Genomic DNA, 13,743 nt, shown 5'->3' with positions numbered 1-13,743 from the left:
ACCATCCTACCGATCCTCGACTTCGGCGATGCCATCTATAAAATAGCCTCCAACACTCTACTCAACAAATTGGATGCAGTCTATCACAGTGCCATCCGTTTTGTCACCAAAGCCCCATACACTACCCACCCCTGCGACCTGTACGCTCTCGTTGGTTGGCCCTTGCTTCATACTCATCGCCAAACCCACTGGCTACAGGTTATCTACAAGTCTCTGCTAAGTAAAGCCCTGCCTTATCTCAGCTCACTGGTCACCATAGCAGCACCCACTCGTAGCATGCGCTCCAGCAGGTATATCTCACTGGTCACCCCCATAGCCAATTCCTAGTTTGGTCACCTTTCTTTCCAGTTTTCTGTTGCCAATGACTGGAACGAACTGCAAAAATCACTGAAGCTGGAAACTCACATCTCCCTCACTAGCTTTAAGCACCAGCTGTCAGAGCAGCTCACAGATCACTGTAAACAGCCCATCTATCTACCTCATCCCATACTGTATTTATTTATCTTGCTCCTTTGCACCCCAGTATCTCTACTTGCACATTCATCTTCTGCACATCTACCATTTCAGTGTTTAATTGCTATATTGTAATTACTTCGCCACCATGGCCTATTTATTGCCCTAACTCTTACCTCATTTGCACTCACCGTATATAGACTTTTTGTTTTCTTTTTTTTCTACTGTATTATTGACTGTATGTTTTGTTTATTCCACGTGAAAAAAGGAAAAATCCTTACTTAATGCTGAGGCACTGACACAAATGACAAAATGTGAAAAACGTTCCAGGGGGTGTAGGCTTTCTATAGGCATGGTGCATAAAGTGGGTTAAGCAGTATGTAAATATTGTTAAAGTGGCCAGAATGGGTTTTTGGACACGGCCAGTGTCTAAGGTACCAGATAGAGTACCGGGCGGGTGCCAGCTAGTGACGTCTGTTCAACGGTCTGATAGTCTGGAGCTGTTTTTCAGTCTCTCGGTCCTGGCTTTAATATACCTGTACTGTCTCCGTCTGCTAGATGGTAGCAGGGTGAACAGGCTGTGGCTCGGGGGGCTGAGGTCCTGCTCTGTCTCGCTGTGTCTCGCTCTGTCGCTCTGTCTGTCGCTCTGTCTGTCGCTGTCTGTCGCTCTGTCTGTCGCTGTCTGTCACTCTGTGCCGCTGTATGTCGCTCTGTGCCGCTGTCTGTCGCTCTGTGCCGCTGTCTGTCGCTCTGTGCCGCTGTCTGTCGCTCTGTGCCGCTGTCTGTCGCTCTGTGCCGCTGTCTGTCGCTCTGTGCCGCTGTCTGTCGCTCTGTGCCGCTGTCTGTCGCTCTGTGCCGCTGTCTGTCGCTCTGTGCCGCTGTCTGTCGTTCTGTCTGTCGCTCTGTCTGTCTGTCTGTCGCTCTGTCTGTCTGTCGCTCTCTCGCTGTCTGTCGCTCTGTCTCGCTGTCTGTCGCTCTGTCTCACTGTCTGTCGCTCTGTCTCGCTGTCTGTCGCTCTGTCTCGCTGTCTGTCGCTCTGTCTCGCTGTCTGTCGCTCTGTCTGTCGCTCTGTCTCGCTGTCTATCGCTCTGTCTCGCTGTCTGTCGCTCTCTCTCTGTCTATCTGTCTCTCGCTCTCTCTCTCTCGCTCTCTCTCTGTCTGTGTCTCTCTCGCTCTCTCTCTCTCTCGCTCTCTCTCCGTCTCTCTCTCTCTGTTAGCTGTTGTTTATCTTGACCATGTTTGTAAGTGGTTTAATGCATTCTGGTCCTCTATAATTTGCAATACTGCCTCATTCCCTCTACCACCTACCACTTCCCTCCATCCTTCCATCCCTTTACTTAGAGCTCAAAAAGGCAAGCAGAAGAAAGAAATGAAGCCTTTGAAAAAGTAAATGATTAAATAAAATATAGGATGTTTGTGCTAGCAGGGGATTTGACAGCTGAGAGATGGATCTCGTTTGGTTTGTTAATTATCCAAACAAACCCTCAGGATGTCTTACACACACACACACACAGGATTTTGTTTAGCAACTTCAGAGGAGGATGATTAGTCGAGCAACAATTGTGCTAACGGCCTTTAACCTTCATTATGGAAAATATTTTCTCTTTAGAGTTGAGTTTTGTACAGCTGTTTTGCCCAATCAAAGGCTCTCATTGAACTCATTCTGAAGCTTAATAACATAAGTGAGTTACAGAGAGGAACCTGATTTTTTAGAGAACAGTGTTTTAACTTCTTCCATAGGGGATGAGGAGTAACAATTATAACAATGAACTAACAGGCAACTACCAGAACTCCTCACTACTATTTGAACAAATCGGAGGCCCCAATGTTCCAATCCACAAAATGTTATTACACTACACATAACATATGTTTGGGTCCTAACTTTGTATATTGTGGCAAAGAAGGGGGTAGAGTGATAAATGGCAGATATGTGAGAGCAGAACTAATAAACGTGCTCTGCCCGATCACTAAAATGGCCACCCCGATCAGAACTACAGATCACAAAATGGCCGACTGCCAAAACTACAAGTCCCAGAAGCAAGGGGAACCCTCAGAAGGTGGAGCCGACCCACAGATAGGGTCAAGAAAAAACAGGAAGAGAGAGAGAGGGCTGGAAGGATCTATGAACCGTAGAGAAAGAGACAATTGATATTGACTGGATTTACCATGTATGAGCTGGACTGTTTTGGACTTACCTGTTGGCGTTTGGACCGACAACCTGATTTGTGTACCGAACCCTGCTATCCTTGACCTTGCCTACGGCCTGAGTGGACCAGGACGGAGAAACAAACACACAGGTACTGTCCTGTTCGAAAGAACTCTCATTCTGGGGTGATTTGGTGACAGTTTCCCACTTAATTTGTGACAAACGCTCATAACCTTGAAGAGGCTTGCCACACGTGGTGGAGAATGCGGGCAATGGACTAACCATACCGCTGGTTAGGTAGAAAAAGAAAGAAATGTTCAGTTAGCACTCCAAAGGGGAGTCGGGTTTCTTTTGTGGCTTTGTTTGGTTAGGACAGTTTCTCAGGAAAATGAGTATGGAGGGAGCCATACAGGCCCTGTTACAAGCGGCGGTCACCCAACAAGAGGCAACTAGAGCTCAACAAATAGCTCATCAGGATGCAATGCGAATGTACCAGGACACGTTACAGGTCCAGCACCGCACCAACCAGCTGCTCAGAGAAGAGCAAAAGAGAAACACCCGGGAGTTAAGAGAAGGCCTAAAGGAGCTAGCGGACCAAATTGGGGCTCAGTTACCAGCTGCAAATACCCAGAGGTGGGCCAATCATTTTCTTCAAAAAATGACAGCACAGGATGATGTGGAATCATATCTTACCACCTTCGAAAGGACGGCAGAGAGGGAGAAGTGAAAGAAGAATGGGCAGGGCTTCTGGCACCATACCTGGCAGGGGACTCTCAAAAAGCGTATTTCGACCTGAAGTTGAAAGATGCACAGGATTACGATAAACTAAAGGGAGAGATTCTGAATAAACTGGGAGTGACCGATACCGTGAGGGCACACCGCTTCCACCAGTGGTCCTACCGACCTGGACAACCTCCCCAAACACAGATGTTCGACTTGATTCACCTGGCACGGAAATGGTTACGACCGGAGACCCGTTCCTCCGCCGAGATCGCCGAGACCATCGTACTCAACCAGTTTCAGCGAGGTCTACCCCAAGAAGTGAGATGATGGGTTGGCCAGAACGAGGTACTTTCTGCCGACCATCTCGTGGGCCTGGTTGAACGGTATTGTACGGCAGGAACAGCTGAGCAGGCACAGGAGGAAAGATTCCCATTCCACAGGAATGGGCAAACCAGCGGACAGGGTAAGATACTTTCCTATCTTTGCGAAGTTAGGCCAAAATAATGGCATATTTGAGAAGCCAACAACCCTGACCAAGCAGGAAGAAGCATGGGGTCTTCAACCAAAGCCAAGAAAAGAGGTATCCCAGGGGCCAACCTCACAGGTGCTAGTAGGGTAGGATGAGGATGAAGTGAAAACCTTGTTGATAACAAACAGCCTGGTACTAGTGGGGCTGGGGTCAATCTGAATCCAGAGGATGACGATCTAGAACCAGCAGACCTGGCAGGGTCCTTGACTAATTTCGGGACAGCCCAAAACCAGGATCCAACCCTGCAGCAAGCCAGAGCAGAAGTGCAGGTCGTAGATGGTACTCCCATAAATGATGGGATGATGCCTAATAGTTTTCCCCACTTCATTATGAAAAGGGTTTGGTGTACAGAGCCTCAAAAATAGGGGTTGATATGGTTGAACAGTTGTTGGTCCCCACCCGGTACCGGAGGACAGTACTGGATCTAGCTCATGGGAACATTCTGGGTGGACACCTTGGTATCGATAAAACCCGAGACCGGATTGTAAGGAGATTTTACTGGCCAGGAATCCAGGCTGAAGTGGCTCGGCATTGTGGAGAGTGCCCGGAGTGCCAGTTAACAGCTCCCCGACCAGCTGTTAGAAGTCCGTTGGTGCCACTCCCCATAATCGAAACGCCATTTGAGAGGATAGCAATGGATATAGTGGGCCCACTACCCAAATCCGCCAGAGGGCACCAATACATTCGGGTCATTCTAGATTATGCCACTCGCTACCCAGAAGCCATTCCCCTTCGGACGATGGCTTCCAAAAATATCACCAAGGAATTAGTGCTCTTGTTCAACAGGGTAGGGGTTCCGAAGGAGATCCTTACTGACCAGGGGACCCTCTTTATGTCCCACCTTATGGCGGACCTTTGTAAATTGTGGCAGGTGAAACAGTTGAGGACATCGGTTTACCATCCTCAGACGGACGGGCTGGTTGAGAGATTCAACAGGACCCTGAAGTCAATGCTCAGGAAGGTAATCGATAAAGATGGGAAAAACTGGGATTGCATGTTGCCGTATGTGATGTTTGCCATTAGAGAGGTTCCTCAAGCCTCGCTGGGGTTTTCTCCCTTTGAGCTGGTATACGGGAGTCACCCCCGGGGAATCTTAGACATCGCCCGGGAAACCTGGGAGCACCAATCCACCCCGTATACTAGTGTCATAAAGCACGTCACGGCAATGCAAGACAGGATAGCCAAAGTCATGCCCATCATCCGAGAGCACATGAGACAAGCGCAAGAGCACCAGCGGCACACTTATAACCGGCAGGCTACCCTGAGAGAATTTCAACTGGGAGATAAGGTGTTAGTGCTGATCCCCACTGTAGAGTGCAAACCACATGGGAAAGGACCATATGAAGTACTGGAGAGAATAGGATAAGTTAATTATCGGATCCGACAGCCAGGTCGACGGCCCCAGGAACAGATCTATCACATAAACATGTTAAAAGCATGGAGAGAGAGAGAGATAAACACTAATGGTCACATACCCCACACACACTCAGGAGACAGCCAAAGTAAATATTTCACCTACTCTGTCCCCAGCACAAGTACAGGAAGTAAAGACCCTGATCCAGAAAAACAGAGTTGTGTTTTCAATTGTGATGGTCTCCAAGCCCGATGGGTCTTTGCGGTTCTGTAACGACTTCTGTAATGAAATCTCCAAGTTTGATGCCTACCCCATGCCTCGAGTAGACGAACTACTGAAGAAAATTGCTAAAGCTCGGTACATTACGACCCTGGACCTGACAAAACTGTACTGGCAAATTCCTCTGACCCCCCAGGGCCAAAGAAAAGACAGCCTTTGCAACCCCTGACGGTTTGTTTCAATACACCGTCATGCCATTCGGCTTACACGGGGCCCTAGCCAACTTTCAATGGCTCATGAACAAGGTCCTAAAACCGCACCAAGCATACACCGCAGCTTATTTAGATGACATGGGGATCTACAGCCCAGATTGGGAATCCCACTTAGACGCCCTTAGAAAGGCAGGGCTTACGGCGAACCCTGCCAAGTGTTATGTGGGGTTAGAGGAAACAGAGTATCTGGGATACGCCGTGTTAACTGACAACTGGGAACTCGGTTAAAAACGAGCTCTAACTGGGAAAATAAATTTTGAACGGTCATCCAACTCGGAATTCCAAGTCGGGAACTCTTTCTAGAGCTCCGACTTTCCAACCTGAAGCTCACTGAGGTCATGATTCCACCTTGTTTTTTTGTTTGAGTTCCCAGTTGTCATGGAAGCACCATAATACCGTACAAAGTGATCGAAATGACTGGCTACTTTGACACTGACAAACAGATTCTGAGATCAATAAAAACGATAATGTCTTGAATCCATCAATAGCCTAGGCCTAGGTGTGTGGAGACATATTGTAGGCTACAATATAAGGATGAAATTATAGTACTAAAAATGCTTTCCAGTTACATTGACTCAACCAATGATGCTTAGCTCACTCTCTGGTGATGGCCGATGCGCCCGTGCCAAAAGCCTCTCTCTCGTTTTACTTTGTAAAGCAATATTTCGGTAGCCTACAGCAGACAGATTAGTCTTCTCTTTTCAGCAGGAGCCATTTGCTTTCAATCTGTGTTTTCCAGCGATTGTATTTGAAGTATTGCGAAAGGCCTGTTTTGTCTGCATGCTGTTTGTTCACTGACAGATTTTCCTCGCGTTCCCAACTGTACGCAATACCTTGTTATTGGGCTACACCCCACAGCTAAGCTATTTTTAAAGAATCTGTTGATCGTGTGTGGCTAAATGATATGCTTTCTCATGGTGTAGTAGGCTATTCTAAATTATTTTATTTTATTCTGAAAAGACCGCAGTAATTCTATAACTTTGGCAAATGTTTTTCAATTGATCAGGGGTGCTGCAGCTCCTCAGAACCCTGTGCAAGCTATGATTCTGAAAGGAAATCAATTATGAAATGCAAGGCTGGTGAGATGATAGTTGCAGGCTCATTCATGTCTATCAGAGCAGAGAGAGGGAGAGCGATCATAGAAAGGGAATCTCGTTCCAGTTCTGTGAGAAACACAGGCAAGCTTTTCACAAGGCCATGCATTGGTCTCAAACACAGGTTACAATGTTGTGCAAACCTGATACCGTACCCAAACCGGCCGCACGTGTGCACCATCGTGCGCCAATTTTTGATTCACAGGTTGAATCATCAAAAAAACTGAACCAATTATATTCATTTGGGGACACTTCAAAAAGCATTAAACATTCATGGTTTCGTTAGCTAGCTTGCAGTTGCTAGCTAATTTGTGCTATTTAGCTAGCTTGCTGTTGCTATCTAATTTGTCCTGGGATATACAGTGGGGCAAAAAAGTATTTAGTCAGCCACCAATTGTGCAATTCTCCCACTTAAAAAGATGAGAGAGGCCTGTAATTTTCACCATAGGTACACTTCAACTATGACAGACAAAATGAGAGAAAAAAATCCAGAAAATCACATTGTAGGATTTCTTTATGAATTTATTTGCAAATTATGGTGGAAAATAAGTATTTGATCACCTACAAACAAGCAAGATTTCAGGCTCTCACAGACCTGTAACTTCTTCTTTAAGAGGCTCCTCTGTCCTCCACTCGTTACCTGTATTAATGGCACCAGTTTGAACTTGTTATCAGTATAAAAGACACATGTCCACAACCTCAAATAGTCACACTCCAAACTGGTCAAGACCAAAGAGCTGTCAAAGGACACCAGAAACAAAATTGTAGACCTGCACCAGGCTGGGAAGACTGAATCTGCAATAGGTAAGCAGCTTGGTTTGAAGAAATCAACTGTGGGAGCAATTATTAGGAAATGGAAGACATACAAGACCACTGATAATCTCCCTCGATCTGGGGATCCAAGCAAGATCTCACCCTGTGGGGTCAAAATGATCACAAGAACGGTGAGCAAGAATTCCAGAACCACACGGGGGGACCTAGTGAATGACCTGCAGAGAGCTGGGACCAAAGTAACAAAGCCTACCATCAGTAACACACTACGCCACCAGGGACTCAAATCCTGCAGTGCCAGACGTGTCCCCCTGCTTAATAACTTCTTGTGACTCTCAAACCCGGATCCGGGAGCGTAATCATAGCCTCAAACGAATTAGCATAACGCAGCGAACATAAATACCCCTAGAAAATGTTCCTATTCATGAAAATCACAAATGAAATATATTGAGACACAGCTTAGCCTTTTGTTAATCAAACTGTCATCTCAGATTTTCAAAATATGCTTTACAGCCAACGCTAGACAAGCATTTGTGTAAGTTTATCATGGCATAATGCTCTGCTAGGCTCTGCTGGCAGCAGGCAACATTTTCACGAAAATAAGAAAAGCAATCAAATTAAATAATTTACCTTTGAAGAACTTCGCATGTTTTCACTCAGGAGACTCTCAGTTAGATAGCAAATGTTCCTTTTTTCCCAAAATATTATTTTTGTAGGCGAAATAGCTCCCGTTTGTTTGTCACATTTGGCTGAGAAATCGACCGGAAAATGCGGACACTACAACACCAAACTTTTTTCCAAATTAGCTCCATAATATTGACAGAAACATGCCAAACGTTGTTTAGAATCAATCCTCAAGGTGTTTTTAACATATCTATTCGATAATATATCCGTCGAGACAATCGGTTTCTCATAAGAAGCGATTGGAAAAATGGCTACCTCAGTACTTTACGCAAGATTTTCTGCGGGAGACATCATGTGACCACTTGCTAAATGTGGTCCCTTACGGCTATTCTTCAACATAAATGCGTAAAAAGATGTCACAATGCTGTAGACACCTTGGGGAATACGTAGAAAACGTGAGCTCATTCGTAGCTCATTCACAGCCATATAAGGAGTCATTGGCATGAGTCGGTTTCAAAAAATGTGGCACCTCCTGATTGGATTTTTATCTGGGATTCGCCTGTAACATCAGTTCTGTTGCACTCACCGACAATATCTTTGCAGTTTTGGAAACGGCAGTGTTTTCTATCCAAAGGTTTCAATTATATGCATAGTCGAGCATCTTTTCGTGACAAAATATCCCAAAATTAAAATACTGCCCCTAGTCGTAAAAGGCTAAGCCAGTACATGTCCAGGCCCGTCTGAAGTTTGCTAGAGAGCATTTAGATGATCCAGAAGAAGATTGGGAGAATGTCATATAGTCAGATGAAACCAAAATATAGCTTTTTGGTAAAAACTCAACTCGTCATGTTTGGAGGACAAAGAATGCTGAGTTGCATCCAAAGAACACCATACCTACTGTGAAGCATGGGGGTGGAAACATTGTGCTTTGGGGCTGTTTTTCTGCAAAGGGACCAGGACGACTGATCCGTGTAAAGGAAAGAATGAATGGGGCCATGTATCATGAGATTTTGAGTGAAAACCTCCTTCCATCAGCAAGGGCATTGAAGATGAAACGTGGCTGGGTCTTTCAGCATGACAATGATCCCAAACACACCGCCCGGGCAATGAAGGAGAGGCTTCGTAAGAAGCAGTGTGGGTGCAATAATTGAATAACATGTATGTTTAAATGTCTTTTGCAACCCTCGCGCACGCGACGCGAGCAGTGTGGTCAGCATGTTGAGCTCGGGCCGGCCCAACACGAATCAACCTTGAAAACTTTGATAGCCTTATACATTGCAAAAAGTGACAATTATTTTTCATGCCATGAGAGGTACCGGAACCGGCCAAATGGGTCCCGGAACTGAACAGTCCAAATTTAGCACTGGTTCTGCTCCCGTAGTGCAGTTTGTGACAATTGTGTTTTAAAAGCAGAGAGCTCCAGGCAGTATATGGCATATGGCACTATGTATTATTGATATCACAGCAGTGGCCAGCTAACTCTCAGTGCTCAGGGTGATGAGGCATAATGTGTGATACATTTTTTTGGGGCCTGCAGTGATCTTCAAGCAGCCTCCTTTGAGACGTGGCTGAGGAGATTGGCGTTTTGTGTCTCTTTAAAGATTCAGAGATGAAAGAGTGGGTAGCTAATGAGCAGCATGGCTTGCTGAGGAGTGAGACAGATAGGAGAGGTGTAACGCTCCGTCGGAAGAAGTGGACCAAGATGCAGCGTGTTGAGTGTTCATACTTTATTTCAACTGAACACGAAACAAAACAACAAACGGACCAACGAACATCACATTCTGACGGCTACACAGAGCTAACATAAAACAACATCTTACAACCTAAGGTGGCAAAACAGGCTGCCTAAGTATGATACCCAATCAGCGACAACGATAGACGGCTGTCGCTGATTGAGAACCATACCCAAACGTAGAAACACAAAACCTAGAAATAAAGAACATACCAAAATCGAGACAGAAAAAGCTCTCTACGGAAGGGAAAGAGATTGAGGGGTGAAGAGAGGGAAGGAGGGAGAAAGGAGTTAGATGAAGACAACAGGGAAAAGAGAGGGATAGAACGTTGGGGGAAGAAGAGAGAGCCAAAGTGATAAATGGTAGACAGATAAACAAAGAAAGTGAATGAATTTGGAGTCAACAGGTAGTGTGGTGCATGGTCAGAGGTCGTGTGTGTGTGTGTGTTTGTTCGTCTCTGAAAGTTTGTTTGTTAGGACTGGATCCTCTATTGACATTCAGCTTCAGAAACAGCCAGAGGAGACTCAATAGTGGTGTGTGTGTGTTTATAGGTGTGGCAGCAAGGAGTGTCTTTGTCTCTGTGTGGGACTCCCACCCCAAGTAACTTAGTAGAAAATCTCTAAACCCCTAGTTAAAACTCTTTTGCCCACCCACTTTCATACGTAAACATCTCTCACAGCATATATTTAGCATGTTTCACAAGTGCTAGCACCCCCATCCAAGCACATTTCACTATTCTAAAGTTGAACATTTTTCTTCCAAGTTAGAAGTAGAACATTTGAGTCTATGGTTCTTTCAGTTTGAGAGTGTCTATCAGAGTAATTCTCCTCAACTCTCTCCATTGTCTGTAGTTCAGTGCAACAGCTCAGTTTATCATCGACCACTTAAGAGTCCTTTCCTCTCTGTAATCTAACAACAGTCAGCCTCTCTCTCCTCTTCAGCCTACAGCCTACCCATTGATCTCTCATTGATCCCACTGCCCTTCTCCTCTCCTCCTCTTAGTTTGAACTCTTATCTGTCAGCCCCTAAGGATTAAGCAGCTTTGTGCCAACAGCACAGTGACTGAACAAGTGCTCCCGAACGTCCCCTTATTGAGTCACACTCTCCAGGTGGGCATTGTCCACTAAGCTCTGCTCTAGGATCAGATAACACTTCTATAGTTCCACAATTATAATCCTCAATCATGAACAATTAAACAGCAGAATTGACTTCAGATAAGTGTTTAGTGGTCACCACCCTACTGCAGGTATAATCGCCCTCACTCACCTTTCTCTTTGGTCGCAAAGGTGGGCAGCACGTGGAGGGGTTGTCCCCTCCCCCCGTCTTCCCTGCTACAGAGTCATTCTTCAGCGTGCGTACGTAGGACACCATTCTCTTCATGGCTCTGTCCTCAGTCCCGAAGTTGGGCTCCATGGGGTCCTTTGTCCCCCGTGTCCTCGCACCCTTGTCTGGTAGCACCTGGTTGGTCTGTGTGGGACATCCTAAAATGAGGTGTGAAGGTGCCCCCCTCCTGCTCCCCAGCTCCAGGTAAATGTGAACACAGACACAGAGAGAGGTGAGGAGAAGACACAGGCGCAGAACCAGTCCTCTAGTCAGTCTGTCTCTCCCCATGCCTGGCCACATCTCTCTCTGTATCTCTCCCTTTTTCCTGTTCCTCTCTTTCTAGCCTCGGTCCATGTTCTGAACAGTGAGATTGTTGTTCTCTGTCTCTATCCCGTTCTTCCTCTCCTCCTCCTTGGAGTGGTTAGTCTTTCTCCTGTCCTCCTTCTTTCCCTCCTTCCCTCCACTTGGAAGTCCACAGTTTGATCAAGATAAGCAGGAGCAGTGCTGAAGGTTTGTGAGACAGGAGGACACCTGCTCTTCGCAAAACAACTACCTCAGTCTGTGTGTGTGTGTGTCTCTCTTTCTCGACTCCTTCCTGTGTATGTGTGTGTCAGTGTATGTGAGCCTCTGCACACAACTCGCGGAAAAGAGCGTGTGGCTTTCATTGAAAAGTTTGGAACTTCCCCTTCTCTCTCCTAGCCCTCACACTTCTTTCTCGCACACACCCCTCTCACTCCATCTGTCCCCTCCCTCTCTATGTTCCCCTGTGTCTAGGGTTACTGTAACTCCACACTGGGCAGGGCCAACACATCCACAGATTGCTGTTACCAAGGCCTCACATTTTCTCTCTACTTAAACTCTGTTTCATGCACAGAGGAGGTCATATAGAGAGGGAGATGGAGGAGTGGGAATTAGAGAAAGCGAAGGAAAGGGAGACAATGAAGTGCAGCCTTGGAGGGTGGAGCATTATAATAACGGTGTGTGTGTGTGTGTGCTTTTAAATCAAAGGTGTGTTTTGCAGTCTGTCACAGAAAGAGAGGAACGAGGGAAAAGAAAACAAATGGGAAGAATGGAGAGGAAAGGGATACAGAGGTTGATTAGAAAAGGTTTCGGGGTGTATTAAATGAAAGAATGAGAGAGCTTCATCTACTTTAGAGCTCTCGTTCTTGCTTTCATTCTCCCTTTCTCTCTCACACTGTGGGTATAAACATGATTATTCTAAACGGTTGGGTCCTATGAAATCACTTTGAATCACTCTACACTCTTAGAAAAAAATAGTTTCAAAAGGGTTCTCCGGTTCTCCCTATAGAAGAACCTTTTTTGGTTCCAGATAAAAAACATTTTGGGCTCCATGCAGAACAATCTTTGGAAAGGGTCCTAGATGAAACCCAAAAGGGTTCAACATGGAACCAAAAATGGTTCTTCAAAGGGTTCTCCTATGGGGACAGCCAAAATGTACACTTACTCCCACTTCCCAGAAGCAGCCCAATTGCTCCTTTCTTCATAAAAAAAATATTCCAATCCCCCTACTGCAGCTCCCATCTATTAATTCTGACATTTCAAATGGTAAAAAGAGTTTACAGTATGCCTGGCTGATTGAAATAAGTGGATTTTTAGCACATCTGGGAAAAGTTTGGGGGACTTTATTAATTGATGCCAGTGAAGTTGTGGGGGTAATGAATAAGGATCCACACAGGCTTTATGAAAGGAGGGGAATGGGAGGCACCCAGACAGTGTACTCTTTATTTATGAAAACAGACTTGTGGTATTGACCAGAGACACACAGTACTCTGTTGCCACCTGTATGTAGAGAGAAGTATCACACACACACACACACACATACACACACACACAATTAAACACCTTCTTTGCCCGCTTCGAGGATAATACAGTGCCCGCGGCCTGATGTGAGTAAAACATTTGAATGTGTTAACCCTCGCAAGGCTGCTGGCCAGATGGCATCCTTAGCAGTGTCCTCAGAGCATGCGCAGACCAGCTGGCTAGTGTGTTTACGGACATATTCAATCACTCCCTATTCCAGTATGTTGTCCCCACATGCTTTGAGATGGCTACCATTGTTCCTGTACCCAAGAAGGCAAAGATAACTGAACTAAATGACTACTGCCCCATAGCACTCACTTCTGTCATCAGTGCTTTGAGAGACTTGTCAAGGATCATATCACTTCCACCTTACCGGCCACTCTAGACCCACTTCAGTTTGAATACCGCCCAAACAGGTCCACGGACGATGAACTCACACTGCACACTGCCCTATCCCATCTGGAAAAGTGGAATACCTACGTAAGAATGCTGTTCATTGACTACAGCTCAGCATTCAACACCATAGTACCCTCCAAGCTCATCATCAAGCTGGAGGCCCTGTGTCTCAACCCCGCCCTGTGCAATTGGGTCCTGGACTTTCTGACAGGCCGACCCCAGGTGGTGAAGGTAGGAAACAACATCTCCGATTCGCTGACCCTCAACACTGGGGCCCCACAAGGG

At 46.0% G+C, this 13,743-nt stretch overlaps 1 protein-coding gene across 2 annotated transcripts in view; it reads right to left on the bottom strand.

The window, feature by feature from the left end:
• LOC110529903 (putative methyltransferase-like protein 24) overlaps nt 1–12,095 on the bottom strand; it is a 107,576-nt gene extending 95,481 nt beyond the window's left edge. The window contains exon 1 of one of the 2 annotated variants that reach the window (XM_021612557.3): nt 11,185–12,095. In XM_021612557.3, coding sequence (XP_021468232.1) covers nt 11,185–11,541 — 357 coding nt within the window. In that variant the 5' untranslated portion in view covers nt 11,542–12,095. The remainder of the gene's footprint in view (nt 1–11,184) is intronic. The other variant, XM_090243428.1, reaches the window with a different exon arrangement.
• Between the last annotated feature and the right edge of the window lie 1,648 nt (nt 12,096–13,743).

This window comes from Oncorhynchus mykiss, chromosome 8, assembly GCF_057628025.1.
Source record: "Oncorhynchus mykiss isolate SJ-2025 chromosome 8, ASM5762802v1, whole genome shotgun sequence".
NCBI lineage: Eukaryota > Metazoa > Chordata > Actinopteri > Salmoniformes > Salmonidae > Oncorhynchus > Oncorhynchus mykiss.
The sequence above is the reverse complement of the archived record's forward strand: the minus strand, read 5'-3'. Positions and strand labels throughout refer to the sequence as shown.